Source organism: Salvelinus fontinalis, chromosome 28, assembly GCF_029448725.1.
Source record: "Salvelinus fontinalis isolate EN_2023a chromosome 28, ASM2944872v1, whole genome shotgun sequence".
Classification (NCBI taxonomy): Eukaryota; Metazoa; Chordata; class Actinopteri; order Salmoniformes; family Salmonidae; genus Salvelinus; species Salvelinus fontinalis.
Window position 1 is genome coordinate 21,736,318 of NC_074692.1, and position 16,108 is coordinate 21,752,425.

General features: G+C 46.7%; 1 protein-coding gene across 2 annotated transcripts in view; it reads right to left on the reverse strand.

Annotated features, from left to right (window-relative positions):
• Window positions 1-442: 442 nt before the first annotated feature.
• The window catches only part of gas2l1 (growth arrest-specific 2 like 1), a 44,064-nt gene continuing 28,398 nt past the window's right edge, over window positions 443-16,108 (reverse strand). For both annotated transcript variants that reach the window (XM_055887066.1, XM_055887067.1), the window contains 3 exons: window positions 13,967-14,063; window positions 9,241-9,547; window positions 443-7,347 (listed from right to left, as the gene is read on the reverse strand). In XM_055887066.1, the coding sequence (XP_055743041.1) occupies window positions 5,208-7,347; window positions 9,241-9,547; window positions 13,967-14,063 (2,544 nt within the window). In that variant the 3' untranslated portion in view covers window positions 443-5,207. The remainder of the gene's footprint in view (window positions 7,348-9,240; window positions 9,548-13,966; window positions 14,064-16,108) is intronic.

The following is a 16,108-nucleotide window of genomic DNA, read 5'->3' on the forward strand; positions in this document are numbered from 1 at the left end:
AGCTATATTATGCCAAAACTGAGATGGAGCTTGATCACAGTTTTATTTAAAAAGATGAAAACATTTATCTGAATACCAAAATGTCTCTCTCTCTCTGTGTCACACACAAACACGCAGACACGTGCATTAAACAAAAAAAATGTGTACGCTAAATAGAAACAATGTGCCATGTCAATAAGGTCAGCAATGTGAGATATAAGAATACTTCCGCTTCATCCTCTTCATCTTCCCTGGATTTTATGGTGCTCAGCACTGTGGAAAAGGTTTTTCATGACTTTTGGTTATAGGGCCTATAGCCCATGGACTTTCTAGTCTCATTTAAAAAGTTGCTTCAAAACCTAGTGCACAGACTAACCTCAGTCACCATTGGCATGATTAGAGGGCCTTTCACCATCATTTCACTAAAAGTTTCAACAATAAAACACAGTTGATAAGAGACAAATCAGAGGAACATATTTTATTACAAGAACAGCTTGACAGCAATTGATTTTTCAAGGAAGAGTGAGGTCTTGGTATTGCAGTATTGCTATTTAATACAGACAAATTCCACAAATGTAAAGTACTCGTCTTCAGTACATTTAATTGTCATTGTTTGATAGAAAATAACATCAGCAAAAGACGCTTCAACACAAAAATAAATTCAAATGGACATTCAAAATTGATGTGACGATCCGTTTCATTTCATTACTTTTTATTATACAATTTAGATAGAGATATCAGAGAGATAAAAGGGAGAACGAGCAAGAGAGAGAGAATTAGTTATTTTAAAAGCAGTGTTTGACAAACAAAAACCACAAGCAACGTTGCACCCTAAGGAGAAAGTTAAACTATAATTAATTTTTTGCAATTACAGTTGAATTGCCAAAGTCAATCAATAGACCATGGTTTTCAACATGTTTACTGGTAAAACCTCTGTCACTTGTTTACCCATATATTTCAAACCCATTTGATAATTGAACATTTTAATTGAAAATGTATCAAAAACAAATATATAAATTGTACTTGTTTTTAAAAGACAGCTACATGTAAAAGCAATACAATCAAATGGTATTCTTCACTGACCCTTCTCATTGGGTCAGTGAAGAGAGAAAATATATATTGGCTAATAATGCAAACAGAGCCTACTTATGCCAGTGGAGGGTAAAATAAAAATGCAACTGTATCTTTGAGCAGTTAAAAGAATAGGCAGTGTGTAGGTTGGCTCCTCCCTGTGTAGTTATCAACAAAACCTGTGACCCTCTTGGATTGGCTATATTCATTGCTGGAGTGTTCCCTTAATACAGCAAAAGCATAACAGCATCTGCTGTATTGTGACTATTTGGTTGATGTGTGGACATTAATTGGCATGATAAAACATGTTAAAAGCAAATATTTTAATAACCAAAATCCTCAAGTCAAAGACACAAAAATACATGAAAACATTCTCAGAAATAGTACAACACCACCTATGGCCTCAAGTGTCTGCAGAGAATTGATAAGGTCCCTGGAACCCTGTGCGTTACTGAACTATGGGCTCTGGCTAAAGCCATTAGGATAATGGAGAGCCACAGTTCTAACAACATTTTTTATTTTCCTTTTATGACTTATTCTGGGCCCTCACCTTCAGACTCTACATACATCATTGTTTTTCACTTCGAGCCATACCTGTAACTCGAGACCAATTCATAAATAAATAAATAAGACCAACAACATCCCTCCCTTCTTTTCATCAACAATGCTACCTACGTTCCCATTGACATCAGAACACCTGGTACATATTCCTATACAGTATGTACTCAGATTCAGATTGTTGGTGTGCACACACCACCTCTGCTTGTGCAATCCGATTACTGAAAACCCACTGCAGCAAAAGTTCCTGTCATTCCACTGTAAAACCATTCATAGTAGTTTTACAAGCTCTAAAGCCTTGTTAAAGTGTCAACCCCACAGTCAGATCCCTGGCCTGCTCTGTTATTGATAGTGCCAATAAGGCAAGAGTCCATAACAGGGGACAGACATAAGCATTACACTTTCAATTATTCATGTACATTCTCCACATAAAAGCACTCAAGAAAAACCTACACATATTCTTAAGCCATTTCAATACACCACAGAATACATCACGATGAACAATCATCTACGCCAAACCAATCCAGCAAAACATGCACATGATTCAAAACTCAATCTGTGAAGGACTTTCATCCAAATATGACACTTTGTACAACCACTAGATGTCACTGAAGACACTTTCATGAGAGATTGGTTTGTCTATGTATCTATTATACAAATAGATTATAATCCATCTCAAATAAAATGGTTCTTTTAATTTAGTGTCGTTGAACAATTCTACATTGAGAAACAAACTGATGGTGATGGCAATGACACTCACGTTGGATGGGTGTTGTTGTTGGGCACTAACATTCTCAAACCACACTCAAACACACATTTTAAGGCAAAGGTAATTGTCAAGGCATTTCCAACAGCAATATTGCATAGCTAAGGCAGCATATAACCCCATACAGCAAATATTTACACATTTCATAGTTATGTCTTGTTATATACACTATAACCACATCTGTATGCAAGTATACATATACATGTACAGTACCAGTCAAGAGTTTGGACACAGTTACTCATTCCAAGGTTTTTCTTTATTTTTACTATTTTCTACATTGTAGAATAATAGTGCTGACATCAAAACTATGAAATAACACATATGGAATCATGTAGTAACCAAAAAAGTTGGAAGCATATATTTTATATTTGAGATTCTTGAAAGTAGCCACCCTTTGCCTTGATGACAGCCATGCACACTCTTGGCATTCTCTCAACCAGCTTCATGAGGAATGTTTTCCCAACAGTCTTGAAGGAGTTCCCACATATGCTGAGCACTTGTTGGCTGCTTTTCCTTCACTCTGCAGTCCAACTCATCCCAAACCATCTCAATTGGATTGAGGTCGGGTGAATATGGAGGCCAGGTCATCTTATGCAGCACTTCATCACTCTCCTTGGTCAAATAGCCCTTACACAGACTGGAGGTGTGTTTTGGGTCATTGTCCTGTTGAAAAACAAATGATAGTTCCACTAAGCGCAAACCAGATGCGGTTGGCGTATGGCTGCAGAATGCTGTGGTAGCCATGCTGGTTAAGTGTACCTTGAATTCGAAATAAATCAACGACAGTGTCACCAGCAAAGCACCCCGACACCATCACACCTCCTCCTACATGCTTCACGGTGGGAACCACACATGCGGAGATCATCCGTTCACCTACTCTGCGTCTCACGAAGACACGGCGGCTGGAACCAAAAATCTCAAATTTGGACTCATCAGACCAAAGGACAGATTTCCACCGGTCTAATGTCCATTGCTCGTGTTTCTTGGCCCAAGCAACTATCTTCTTTTTATTGGTGTCCTTTAATAGTGGTTTCTTTGCAGCAATTCGACCATGAAGGCCTGATTCACACGGTCTTCTCTGAACAGTTGATGTTGAGATGTGTCTGTTACTTGAACTCTGAAGCATTTATTTGGGTTGCAATTTCTGAGGCTGATAACTCTACTGAACTTATCCTCTGCAGCAGAGGTAACTCTGGGTCTTCCTTTCCTGTGGCGGTTCTCATGAAAGCCAGTTTCATCATAGCACTGGATGGTTTTTGCGACTGCATTTGAAGAAACGTTCAAAGTTCTTGAAATTTCTGTATTGACTGACCTTCATGTCTTAAAGTAATGATGGACTGTTGTTTCTCTTTACTTATTTAAGCTGTTCTTGCCATAATATGGACTTGGTCTTTTACCAAATAGGGCTATCTTCTGTATACCCCCCTACCTTGTCACAACACAACGGATTGGCTCAAATGCATTTAGAAAAGAAATTCCACAAATTTACTTTTAACAAGGCACACCTCTTAAATGAAATGCATTCCAGGTGACTACCTCATGAAGCTGGTTGAGAGAAGAGTGTGCAAAGCTGTCATCAAGGCAAAAGGTGACTACTTCAAAGAATTTTCAATATAAAATATATTTTGATTTGTTCAACACTTTTTTGGTTACTACATGATTCCATATGTGTTATTTCATTGTTTTGATGTCTTCACTACTATTCTACAATGTAGAAAATAGTAAAAATAAAGACAACCCCTGGAATGAGTAAGTGTGTCCAAACTTTTAACTGGCACTGTATATACACATGTATATATATAAACACATTCATCCACTTAACGTAGTCTTTTGTACACATATTTTAGTGTTGATTTTCAAGTTGAGATAACTCTTGATCATTGGAAGTATGTTTCAGTGACAATGACATATGATCTTACTCTTGCTCCAGACTGCAGTTAACACATAGAACATAACGTGAAAAATACTACTTTGTATTTTTCCACAATGAAAGCTCAAAAACTAATCAGAAGACATCACTCAATCATGGCCATGTGGATTGGCAGTGAGAAAGTGGCATCATACATGTATGGCAATGAACAAGTCAGGATGCAGAGGGTTGGTGGGGGAAGGTGAGTAGAAGTGCACATATGGAATACGAAGTGTATATAAAGTCCAAAGGACTGTTAGATGTGAACATTGTACAGTAAATTATTGTAGAGTATTGTATTGATATATAAGTCCAATACAGATTAGATCTGTAAAGATGTCCACAGAAGGTAACTAGCAGAGGGTGAGTGGCAGCATGGAGAATGAGAGAAAGTATCACGCTCTCCACACCAGTATTGTGACAATCAAAGCAGACAGAGCTGCTGTGGCGTACACTGTCCACTAGAGGGAGTCGGTTCAGTTGACTTGATGATGATGCTAGTGATTCACTGCTCCTGCCTGGGGTACGTTCCTCCCCCTCAGCCCTGACACTTCTTCAGCGATGCATATAGCACAGGGCTTTCAAGACAGTGCCTGCTTTGTATTAGACACTTTATGATTGAACAAAGCATCACCATATAATGACAATAAAACCATTCAACTTAAACAATAGTATTCGATTCGGGATCGATCCTTTGGTAATAAATAATTCGGCTTAGAGTGCAAAGAATAGAATTGGATACTGAAACCCTGACTGTTATAGGTAGGAAAGGACCTGACTGCATGACAAAATGAGGGAGTGTGCGACATGCTCTATAAAAAAAATAGTCTGTAGCCCGGTCTCCAGTCTATTTTAGACAGTAGTCAGTTTCATTTGACAACAGACTCTTCTATATCAGCATCATCAGGATTACTTAGTTGTGTGTTACATCCAGGCCTCAGTGTCCAAGCCGCTCTCTGACTCCACAGAGTAGGAGCGGTCCCTGTTGCCCATGGCGGGGGAGCGTGACTGGGGGTGGATCAGGTCGGCAAAGGCCTGGTGCATGGCCTTTCGTGAGGGTGAATGGTCGTTGGAATGGGAGCTCTGAGGGGACTGTGGCGGGGTGGGGGTCTGGAGGGGACTATGATTGCCCCTGGCCTGAAGGTCTCTGTAGCTTACTGGGGTGGGGATACGTGACGGGCTGTTCCCTGGCCGGTTGTCTGTACGGGGTCTGATCCTGGGCCTCAGCTTGAGCTTGTAGATGGAGGGCACCCTGTCAACCTTCTTCCCTGCCCTCTTGGGCCGGAAGACTACACCCCCATCAACTGCATCCCCATTGGCCAGGGGAGGAGGTGGGGGAGAGTACTCTGAGCGTGATTCACTCAGGCTTGAGCACATGGAGGAGCTCTCACTGGAGGAGTCTTCCTGGAAGGAGCAGTCCTCCGAGGGGGGTAGGGGGATGGGTGAGGGACAAGACTCTGGGGGAGGGAGGTCATCGTTGGGGTCTCCATCCTCCAGGTCGTAGGGGAAGCTTGGTTGGTGATCCTCCAGAGGGACGTCTTCCTCAGGCCCTGAGCCCCAGCCCAGCTGACCCTGCTGGCTCTCCATCAGCACCTCTACTAGAGCACCACTGACATGCCCCCCCCCATTCATGCTCCTGCGGTGGAAAGGAAGTTGTGAGGGGGCATGGCTGAGAGATATGCCCAGCTCCGAGTCTCTCCGGCCGGGCAAGGAGGACAGGAGCTCCCCTTCCTCTATGGAACTGGAGATGGCAGGGAGCTTCCTGAGACCTCCACCTCGCCCGCCCCAGCGCTCTGGTTCTGCGTGCCCACCAATGGATAGTCCGCCACGGCTATGGCCATGCAGTGGGGCCAGGGTATCCTCCAGGCCTCCACAGGAACGTGGGTTAGTTCTTTTGGACTCCCGGAGGTCAGGCAGAACTCCTACCTTACCCCCCACGTTGATTGAGGAGTTGGAGGAGTTGGAGGAGGAGTAGGCCGAGTCAGTGACGTTAGGGTCAGCAGAGGCAGGCGTGGGCAGGGTTTGGGGCCCAACCCCCTGCTGTGGGTGTGAAGAGGCGGGAAGCTGAAAGGCCCCCCCCCCTGTGGGTCTACTAGGCCCCCCTCTGCACTGCCCTGTGTTAGCTAGGAACTCAGCCTCGAAGCTGCGGTACAGGTCCTGCTCTTTCTGGGGGTCCAGGTTGGGCAGGATCTGGAAGTTATAGCCTAGCCCCTCCTCCTCAGGTTCCTGTCGCTCAGAGCTGGCCCACCCCCTGTGGCCATGCCCATTGGAGCGAGTGCCGTGGGAGGTTCGAGGGGAGCGGGGTCCATGCTCATGGTGGTGAGGGGAGCGGGGGGAGGAGCAGTGAGGAGAGCGCCGGCCTGCCTGGGTGACTGTGGGCAGCAGCCTACTCCTCCCCACCGAGGGGGAGCGTGGAGCGGGGGGCCTGGGAGCCACTATAATCTTCTTACTGAGGCTGCTACTCTGAAGCCCTTTGATAGGTGAATTAGAGCAGGAGGACGATTGTCTCCTGGAGAAACCTCCATTGATTCTGGGGGAGGCGGGGGGCAGTTGTTTGGTCCTCAGCTCCTCTCGTCTGTCAGAGGATGGGGGCTGCGAGGACCCTTTACTTGGAGAGGGTCCAGGGCTGGCATCGCTGGTCCGACTCCGGCTGGGCATCTTCCCCTGGCTGTGGGAGCGCAGGGCCTGGAGCCTGCGAGGACTTTCGGGCCCGAGAGAGCGGCCCCTCTCCCCATGGCTGCTCCTGAGCCCGTCAGAGGGGCCCTGTGGGGGGCTGGGTTTGAGGATGGAGGCGGGGGCAGGGCGATCCCGGGAGTTGCTGCGTGTGCGGGGCATTGGGGGGCGCAGGGATGGGACCTGTCCGCCTTCTCCAGGCCTCTCGATTATATGCTTCCCCTCCTTCCTGTTAACCAGCAGCACCACCTCCTCTCCGGAGCGGCGGGTGCCCCCCAGAGAAAAGCGGCCTCCCCCTGTCCCTCCTCCTACTCCCTTAGAGGAGGCTGTAGAGGAGTCGCTGTCCCCTGATAGACGGCGGGTCACTGGCAACAATGACGAGTCCTTAGACCTGCAGAACACAGAGGAAGACAGACAAGGAGTTAATTATAGTTGCAGTATCTTTGATTTAGTTCTGGCCTGAAATTGTATCATTGAAATAAAATAAATATAACATTATATATATTTTTTTACATTCATACTAGTTTGAGAAAAACAACTTGCTCAGAGCCCATTCTCCAACCCAGCACACCATAGTGCCTATGCCTCACCCCACTCCCCTGGCTTAGAAAGGTTTATAGTAAACACCATCCACCTCCAGTTCATGATGGGATCTGTGACCCCCAGGGGTCATGAGGAACCTCCCTGCAGGCTTCTGCTGCTGCCTACCCTGACGGACACACGTAGGGCCGGGTGCTTCTCAGAACATTGGGCTGGATCAGGCTCAGGGATTACAGGGGAGATGATAGCAAGTGGGGGCAGGATTATAGGCCCTGTGGATTTACTGACCCCACACACAGCCGCAGAGAGCGCTGCCTGCCCTGCTTTCCCAGAGCTCACCACACCACTCCACTGACACGCACCGGTGGGGCCCCTCGGGACAACGTACCATCCAAGACAGGATACAACTAATGACTTACAGCAAGATAGAGCATAATCAGTAGAGCTCTGTATCAGTGGCCAAAACAACAACCTGATAGACATGTCTTTCAGAATCATGTGCTCTCTGGTAATATCCTGTAAGAAGAATTAACTATATCAGCTTTCTTTACTGACGTTCTTTATGTAACCACTTCTATAATGCTCTGTGAAACCAGAACAAACAACCAAGAAAAGATTATTGTACGTTATATAAACAGGGCAAAATAAATTAGTGACAAGGTTGAAATGTTAATCAAATATTGCCTTTTAAAATAATGACGTAGGCAAACCAATATTGACTTAGGATGACTGCACTCTGACGGCTTGACATAACGAAGCACATGGTGTTTTCTTTCCCAGGTTAGCCCACCTGTGATCTACTTCCTAGTGGTGCAACAGTTGTCAGTCAGATTAACCCTTATCTAGTCTGGTGCACTTGGAGGTGCCAACCTTGAAGGGGTTAACCTGTCCCGAGGCCTGTTGCCGTGACGCCAGGCCTGAGCCATCACTCACTCCGGATATTGAGCCCCTCATTGGCCGGGAGCCAAAGTAAACGAGGCCACAGCCCTTAATTGTGTTGAACAATGGCGTCTCCACACACTGGCGTATGAGGGAGGTATGTGAGACCAACTCAACGGGACCTTATGTGGAGAGCTGAGGGAATGCATTCTCTTTACTATCCAGATAGTAAAGAGAATGCAATAGTTTTATAGCCAATGAAATCCAGTACTCTGACTGTCATGCCACTTCAGTGAGAGACAGCAGAAAAAAGGAGAGACATGTTTTCCCTCTAGTATAGTCGACATGGAGCCTAATTCTATCCATCAGCTCTGGGCCTTGGAGAGAGAACAGAAACATCACCAACAGCAACACTGTTGGATGTTGAATCCCATCCGAATTCAGACAGTCATTAGTGTAATTAACAGAACCAAAGGAGAGGAAGGAGGACAGGGGGAAGAGGGGGAGGGGAAGGGAGAGTGAGGGGGAGGGAAGGAGGACAGGGGAAGAGAGGGAGTGAGGCGACAGCAGCAATCAAGGTGTGTGCCCAGTCTAGCCACCAGGAGGCAGAGTGGAACGGCCGGGACGGCAGGACAGTGTCAGCGCAACGTCTCATTGGAATGTCACCTGAGATTAGGAAAATCTCCCTCTTCCTTGTATAATCTGTCGCTTTCCAGTTTTGTGCGCTGTGCTGTGCGCTGTGTGTGTGTGCATGTGTGTGTGTGTGCGTGCGTGTGTGTGTGTGTGTGTGTGTGGTGAAAAGTGGATGAGTGCTGGTGATGCAGACAAAGTGTTATTAGCACGACACACACAGTCACTCACTCACCTGACAGGGTTGAAGTGGCGGGGTTCTGAGCGTTCCCGCGGTGGCCGTGGTAACAGGGGGGTGCGTCCTGCGTTTGAGTCGAGCTCTGTGGGAAGGGAGGGGTGGTGGGAGCGGCCAGGCCGGGTGGAGGAGGATGGGGTACATGATGGAGGCTCCAGGCCCTGGGTGCGTCTGTCAGGGGGCTTATATGGGGCAATGCCCTCGTTACGCCAGTGTGGGCCTGGACTGGTGGAGCGGGAGGAGTGGGCACTGGAAGACTTGCTGTGGGCACCCTGCCCGCTGGCTTTGGCCTGGTGGTACCGGTGAGCTGCAGGGAACAAGCACAGGAAACCACAATATTAGTAGAGGCATAGGTTATATACCATGGAGAATCAGAACAACTGTGCAGATGACTCTGGCATCAAACAGACAACAGTCAGTGTAGAAATAGAATAGTTCCAGGGTTGATCCAAGGATCAACATAGCAGAGCACACATTGCAACAGCCCCTCACAACTGGTGGCAGTCACAGCGCATTTGCATGTCTTATGACTGCAAGAGATGAAGCGACTGATGCAATCAGATGAATGATTGAAGGCATAATCTTGACTTTGGTGTAGGGTAGGCCTACAGCTCATAAAAACCTGGAGACCTGTAAAAACCCTTTCATATGAGTTCCTGGGTTAGAAATGCAACACCAAGCATTAATTCAGCCCCAGTCAGTTGTCCAGACACAAGGCCACTGACATCATTGGTCTGGCAGCAGTGTGGACTCATGGAGAGGGAAGAGCTCTTCTACCCACAGCACAGAGTAACACCAGCCCCAGGCCTGGCTATCACACACGAGGGTAAACATTAACTGATATGAATGGTTATGGCAGCCGTCATGTCATGTTTATGACAGCGTGATGAGGGCTTTATGAGTGAAGTGTAGTGTTGTCTGAAAGGCCATTGATGATGTTGAATGAGGTAGCACTATGGTTGCACTGTGGTAACACTATGGTAACACTATGATAGCATTATGGTAGGACTATGATAACACTGTGATAGCACTTTGGTTGCATTGTGTAAGCACTGTGGTACCACTATGGTAACACTATTATAGCATTATGGTAGCAATATGATAACACTGTGGTAGCACTGTGATAGCATTGTGGAAGCACTGTGGTGCCACTATGGTAACACTATTATAGCATTATGGTAGCAATATGATAACACTGTGGTAGCACTGTGATAGCATTGTGGAAGCACTGTGGTACCACTATGGTAACACTATTATAGCATTATGGTAGCAATATGATAACACTGTGGTAGCACTGTGATAGCACTGTGGAAGCACTTTTTTTATTTTATTTTTTCACCTATATTTTACCAGGTAGGCCAGTTGAGAACAAGTTCTCATTTACAACTGCGACCTGGCCAAGATAAAGCAAAGCAGTGCGACATAAATAACAACACAGAGTTACACATGGAAAAAACAAAACATACAGTCAATAACACAATAGAAAAAAAGTCTATATACAGTGTGTGCAAATTAGGTAAGATAAGGGAGGTATGGTGGCGAAATAATTACAATTTAGCAATTAAACACTGGAGTGATAGATGTGCAGAAGATGAATGTGCAAGTAGAGATACTGGGGTGAAAAGGAGCAAAAAATATATATATACAATAACAGTATGGGGATGAGGTAGTTGGATTGGCTATTTACAGATGGGCTATGTACAGGTGAAGTGATCTGTGAGCTGCTCTGACAGCTGGTGCTTAAAGTTAGTGAAGGAGATATGAGTCTCCAGCTTCAGTGATTTTTGCAATTCGTTCCAGTCATTGGCAGCAAAGAACTGGAAGGATAGGCGGCCAAAGGAGGAATTGGCTTTGGGGGTGACCAGTGAAATATACCTGCTGGAGCGCGTGCTATGGGTGAGTGCTGCTATGGTGACCAGTGAGCTGAGATAAGGCGGGGCTTTACCTAGCAAAGACTTATAGATGACCTGGAGCCAGTGGGTTTGGCGACGAATATGAAGCGAGGGCCAGCCAACGAGAGCATACAGGTGGCAGTGGTGGGTAGTATATGGGGCTTTGGTGACGAAACGGATGGCACTGTGATAGACTGCATCCAATTTGCTGAGTAGAGTGTCGCCGAAGGATAGTCAGTTTTACGAGGGTATGTTTGGCAGCATGAGTGAAGGATGCTTCGTTCCAAACTAGACTTAATTTTGGATTGGAGATGTTTAATGTGAGTCTGGAAGGAGAGTTTACAGTCTATCCAGACACCTAGGTATTTGTAGATGTCCACATATTCTAATTCAGAACCGTCCAGAGTAGTAATGCTGGACGGGCGGGCAGGTGCTGGCAGCAATCGGTTGAAGAGCATGCATTTAGTTTAACTTGCATTTAAGAGCAGTTGGAGGCCACGGAAGGAGAGCTGTATGGCATTGAAGCTTGTCTGGAGGTTAGTTAACAGTGTCCAAAGAAGGGCCAGAAGTATACAGAAGGGTGTCGTCTGCGTAGAGGTGGATCAGAGAATCACCACCAGCAAGAGTGCCATCATTGACGTATGCAGAGAAAAGAGTCGGCCCGAGAATTGAACACTGTGGCATCCCCATAGAGACTGCCAGAGGTCTAGACAACAGGCCCTCCGATTTGACACACTGAACTCTGTCAGAGAAGTAGTTGGTGAACCAGGCGAGGCAGTCATTTGAGAAACCAAGGCTGTTGAGTCTGCCGATAAGAATGTGGTGATTGACAGTCGAAAGCCTTGGCCAGGTCGATGAATACAGCTGCACAGTATTGTCTCTTATCGATGGAGGTTATGATATCGTTTAGGACCTTGAGCGTGACTGAGGTGCACCCATGACCAGCTCGGAAAGTAGATTGCATAGCGGAGAAGGTACGGTGGGATTCGAACTGGTCGGTGATCTGTTTGTTAACTTGGCTTCGAAGACCTTCGAAAGGCAGGGTAGGATAGATATAGGTCTGTAGCAGTTTGGGTCTAGAGTGTCTTCCCCCTTTGAACAGGAGGATGACCGCAGCAGCTTTCCCATCTTTGGGGATCTCAGACGATATGAAAGAGAGGTTGAACAGCCTAGTAATAGGAGTTGCAACAATTTCGGTGGATAATTTTAGAAAGAGAGGGTCCAGATTCTGCAGCTCTTTCAGAACATCAGCTATCTGGATTTGGGTGAAGGGGAAATGGGGGAGGCTTGGGCAAGTTGCTGTGGGGGGTGCAGGGCTGTTGACCGGGGTAGGGGTGGCCAGGTGGAAAGCATGGCCAGCCGTAGAAAAATGCTTATTGAAATTCTCTATTATCGTAGATTTATCGGTGGTGACAGTGTTTCCTAGCCTCAGTGCAGTGGTCAGCTGGGAGGAGGTGCTCTTATTCTCCATAGACTTTACAGTGTCCCAGAACATTTTGGAGTTTGTGCTGCAGGATGCAAATTTCTGTTTGAAAAAGCTAGCCTTTGCTTTCCTAACTGCCTGTGTATATTGGTTCCTAACTTCCGTGAAAAGTTGTATATCGCGAGGGCTATTCAATTCTAATGCAGATCGCCACAGAATGTTTTTGTGCTGGTCAAAGGCAGTCAGGTCTGGGGTGAACCAGGGGCTATATCTGTTCCTGGTTCAACATTTTTTGAATGGGACATGCTTATTTAAGATGGTGAGGAAAGCACTTTTAAAGAATAACCAGGCATCTTCTACTGACGGTATGAGGTCAATATCCTTCCAGGATACCCGGGCAAGGTCGATTAGAAAAGCCTGCTCGCTGAAGTGTTTTAGGGAGCATTTGACAGTGATGAGGGGCGGTCGTTTGACCTCAGACCCATTACGGACGCAAGCAATGAGGCAGTGATCGCTGAGATAGAGGTGTATTTAGAGGGCAGGTTGGTTAGGATGATATCTATGAGGGTGCCTGTGTTTACGGATTTGGGGTTGTACCTGTGGTAGCACTAGTTTGGTTACAAGCTTTGGTTACTAGCTAGCTACCTTTTGAGTTTGGATCCCGTGATGCGGTTGGCATCAGTTGCTGGGACCGCTGCTATTTGTCTAGGGTTCCTGCCGACCAAGGGTCTGGTGAGCTGCTTGGCGTAGCAGCTAGCCTAGCTGCCACTGTTAGCTGCCTTACAAGCTAGCAGGGTTTCCTTGAGGGCTTGAACGCAGCCCGTGACACAGTTAGCCTTTGTGGCTGGGACCGCGGATTGTCCCGGGGTTGTTTCTGTCTAGATCCCTGCTGTTTGTTTCTGTTTCCATCTTCCCTGCGACCTGCCCTGTCTGGAACTGCAAGGTGTAACAGCGTAGCCTACATTGCTACCATGACAAAGACCAAGGCTGGTGGGAGTACCGTTGAGGACAACAGGTGAAGGATCATTTAAATGAACAGAAATAGTTCTACAAGCAGCTGTTATGGTAGCACTATGGTAGCACTGTTGTAACACTATGGTAGCACTGTTGTAACACTATGGTAGCACTGTTGTAACACAATGTAACACTATGGTAAGACTGTGGTAGCACTGTGGTAACACTATGGTAACAGCATGGTAACTTTGTGGTAACACTATGGTACCACAGTGTGAGCTGTACAACTCCTGACCTGAGTTGTATCAGATAAGCGGTTCAAATGGATACAATTGTAAAACAATTGTGAACCGTGCAGACTGACCAGAATTAGATACAATACAGTACAATATAATACAATACAACTCAGTGACTATAAAGGGTAAAGGGCTGGTTGTTTTGGTAGAGGTGACCTCACCGAAGGCGGCACAGCGGCAGGGGTCATGCTTGTCCAGATAGTGTTCTAATGTGTCCCATCCCCCACCCACACGCACCATCACATGAGTACGAAGGACCTGAGGAGAGAGAGAGAGAGAAAGGAGACAAGGTTACAACCCTGACAAACATGGCATCAATTCACAAATTCACTCTCATAATGAAGACTAGCAGGAGGCTATATACTATGAAGCTTAGCACACACGTACAAAACCAAACCCTGCGTACACACACACACACACACAACCGCTCACGCACACAAAATGTTTAAAAAAACTAAAGTGATGTTTAAACCCAGTGACAAGGTGCGATACCACACAGACTGCAGATCAAGTCAATAGATATGTAAATCCAACAAGTGGGGCAGAATGCTGAGTGCTTGGCCTGGAGTCCCTCCCCCTTCCCCCAAAATGATGTAACACTCCCATCAGATGCACCCCTGCCAGTGCCCATGCCTCCGCCTCCTCCCACATTTCATCGCCATGCCAACACACAATTAAAAAGAGAGGGGAGAAGAATAAAGACGCACACTGCTATGAAAGACACTCCTTTTCTCCTCCTCTCAGCTGGCGTAACCATGCTTTTAGAGAGGGGGGGTGAATTAGCATGGTAACAACTCATCCTGCCCCTCCTCTCTTCTACAATTTCATCTAGAAGAGAGGAGAGGGGGTTGAGCGAGAGAAGAGAGGGGGAGAGGAGAAGAGAGGAGAGGGGGTTGTTCATTGAGGCAAACAGACCCAGAGTATGAAGCCCAGACAGAGTCTTTTTCTCTTTGTCTCTCTCTTTCCCCTGCAGGCAGATGCATTCCTCACAGCAGGGAGAGAGAGGCTGTATATTTAGCTTGATGTGAAAGTCCTGTGGATGCAACCTCGCCAGCCTGCCTCCTCTCTGGATTGTGTAGTCACTGCTGCCAGCCACATGTTTCATTCAGGGGCTGGGCCCGTGTCTCTGTGGCCAGGCCAGGCAGTGCCATGAGGGTGCTCTGGGTGAGCTGGATATTGCGGGGAGCCATACTGCACTAAATCACGTGGCCATGCAAGGCCTCCCACACTGACTCAGGACATCTACCACCTGTCCTTTGCTGCTCTTCAACATGCCCACCACACCGCCAACACAACACACTGCCTGTCTGCAAAACAGCTGTCCTCTGCCTTCCTTCTTCTTTTCTAGCTCTAGTCCTTTACTGCTGCCACTCTACTCCTGAAACTTTTGGTCTTGTTCCCATCAGAGAGGCTATGTGATGGTAAACTGTTGGCCTATTGTCTATTGTCTGGTCCACTAGTGGTGTCCCACTATGCCTGACCCAGCCTCTGTGCTGTGAGTACCATGATAAGGATGAGTTGATTCCCTGGGACCAGTGATGCCCCAGCCCTCTGCCCCAGCAGCCACTCCATCAGTGATGGGGTACCCCACACTCCACAACTCCATAGAGCCAACCCCTGTTTCTATGTCAACGGCGAACAGAGACTCCTTGTAATCACGATGGGGGTGGAGTAAACCAATTCCCTCCCAAATCAGGCTTGAAGTTTTAAGCTCATGGCCAGCTGACACTGTACTACAACCCCAAGCACTCTTCCCTTGAACATGGGCGACCTCCCTGGGGGAGTCCGCCCCAGTCACTCTCCTCCATTTATTTATCCCCCTTTATCCCCTCACTTCCTCCCTCTCTCCTACACCTCATCCTCTAACCTGCACTCTTAGTCAGACTTTGGCAGCTGAATGAGGCCTGTTGGCTTTGATGGTGGCAGCCAGCAGGCTAGCTTCCTCCCTGAAGATAAATATGGAAGCGTGTTGGCTGGGCTGCACTAGTGGCTGCTGGGGGATATGTATAATCGCTGTCCTCCTCAGTGAGTGGAGGAGAATGCGGAGACAGTGCGGGGGGGGGGGGGGGTAATCTGACAGTGAAATGACTCCTACATACAATCTCCAGACAGGCTTTACACTAAGATGTGTGACACGCTTCGAACACACTCCAACTACACACTTAAGTTTAACACTTTACCTGCTTCAAAAGCCACTACACTTTAGTTTTAACACTTTATTTGCTTCCAACAAAGCCACGGCACTAAAGTTAACACTTCTATGTTATCTGCTTCCAAAATAGCCACTACACTATAACATACTA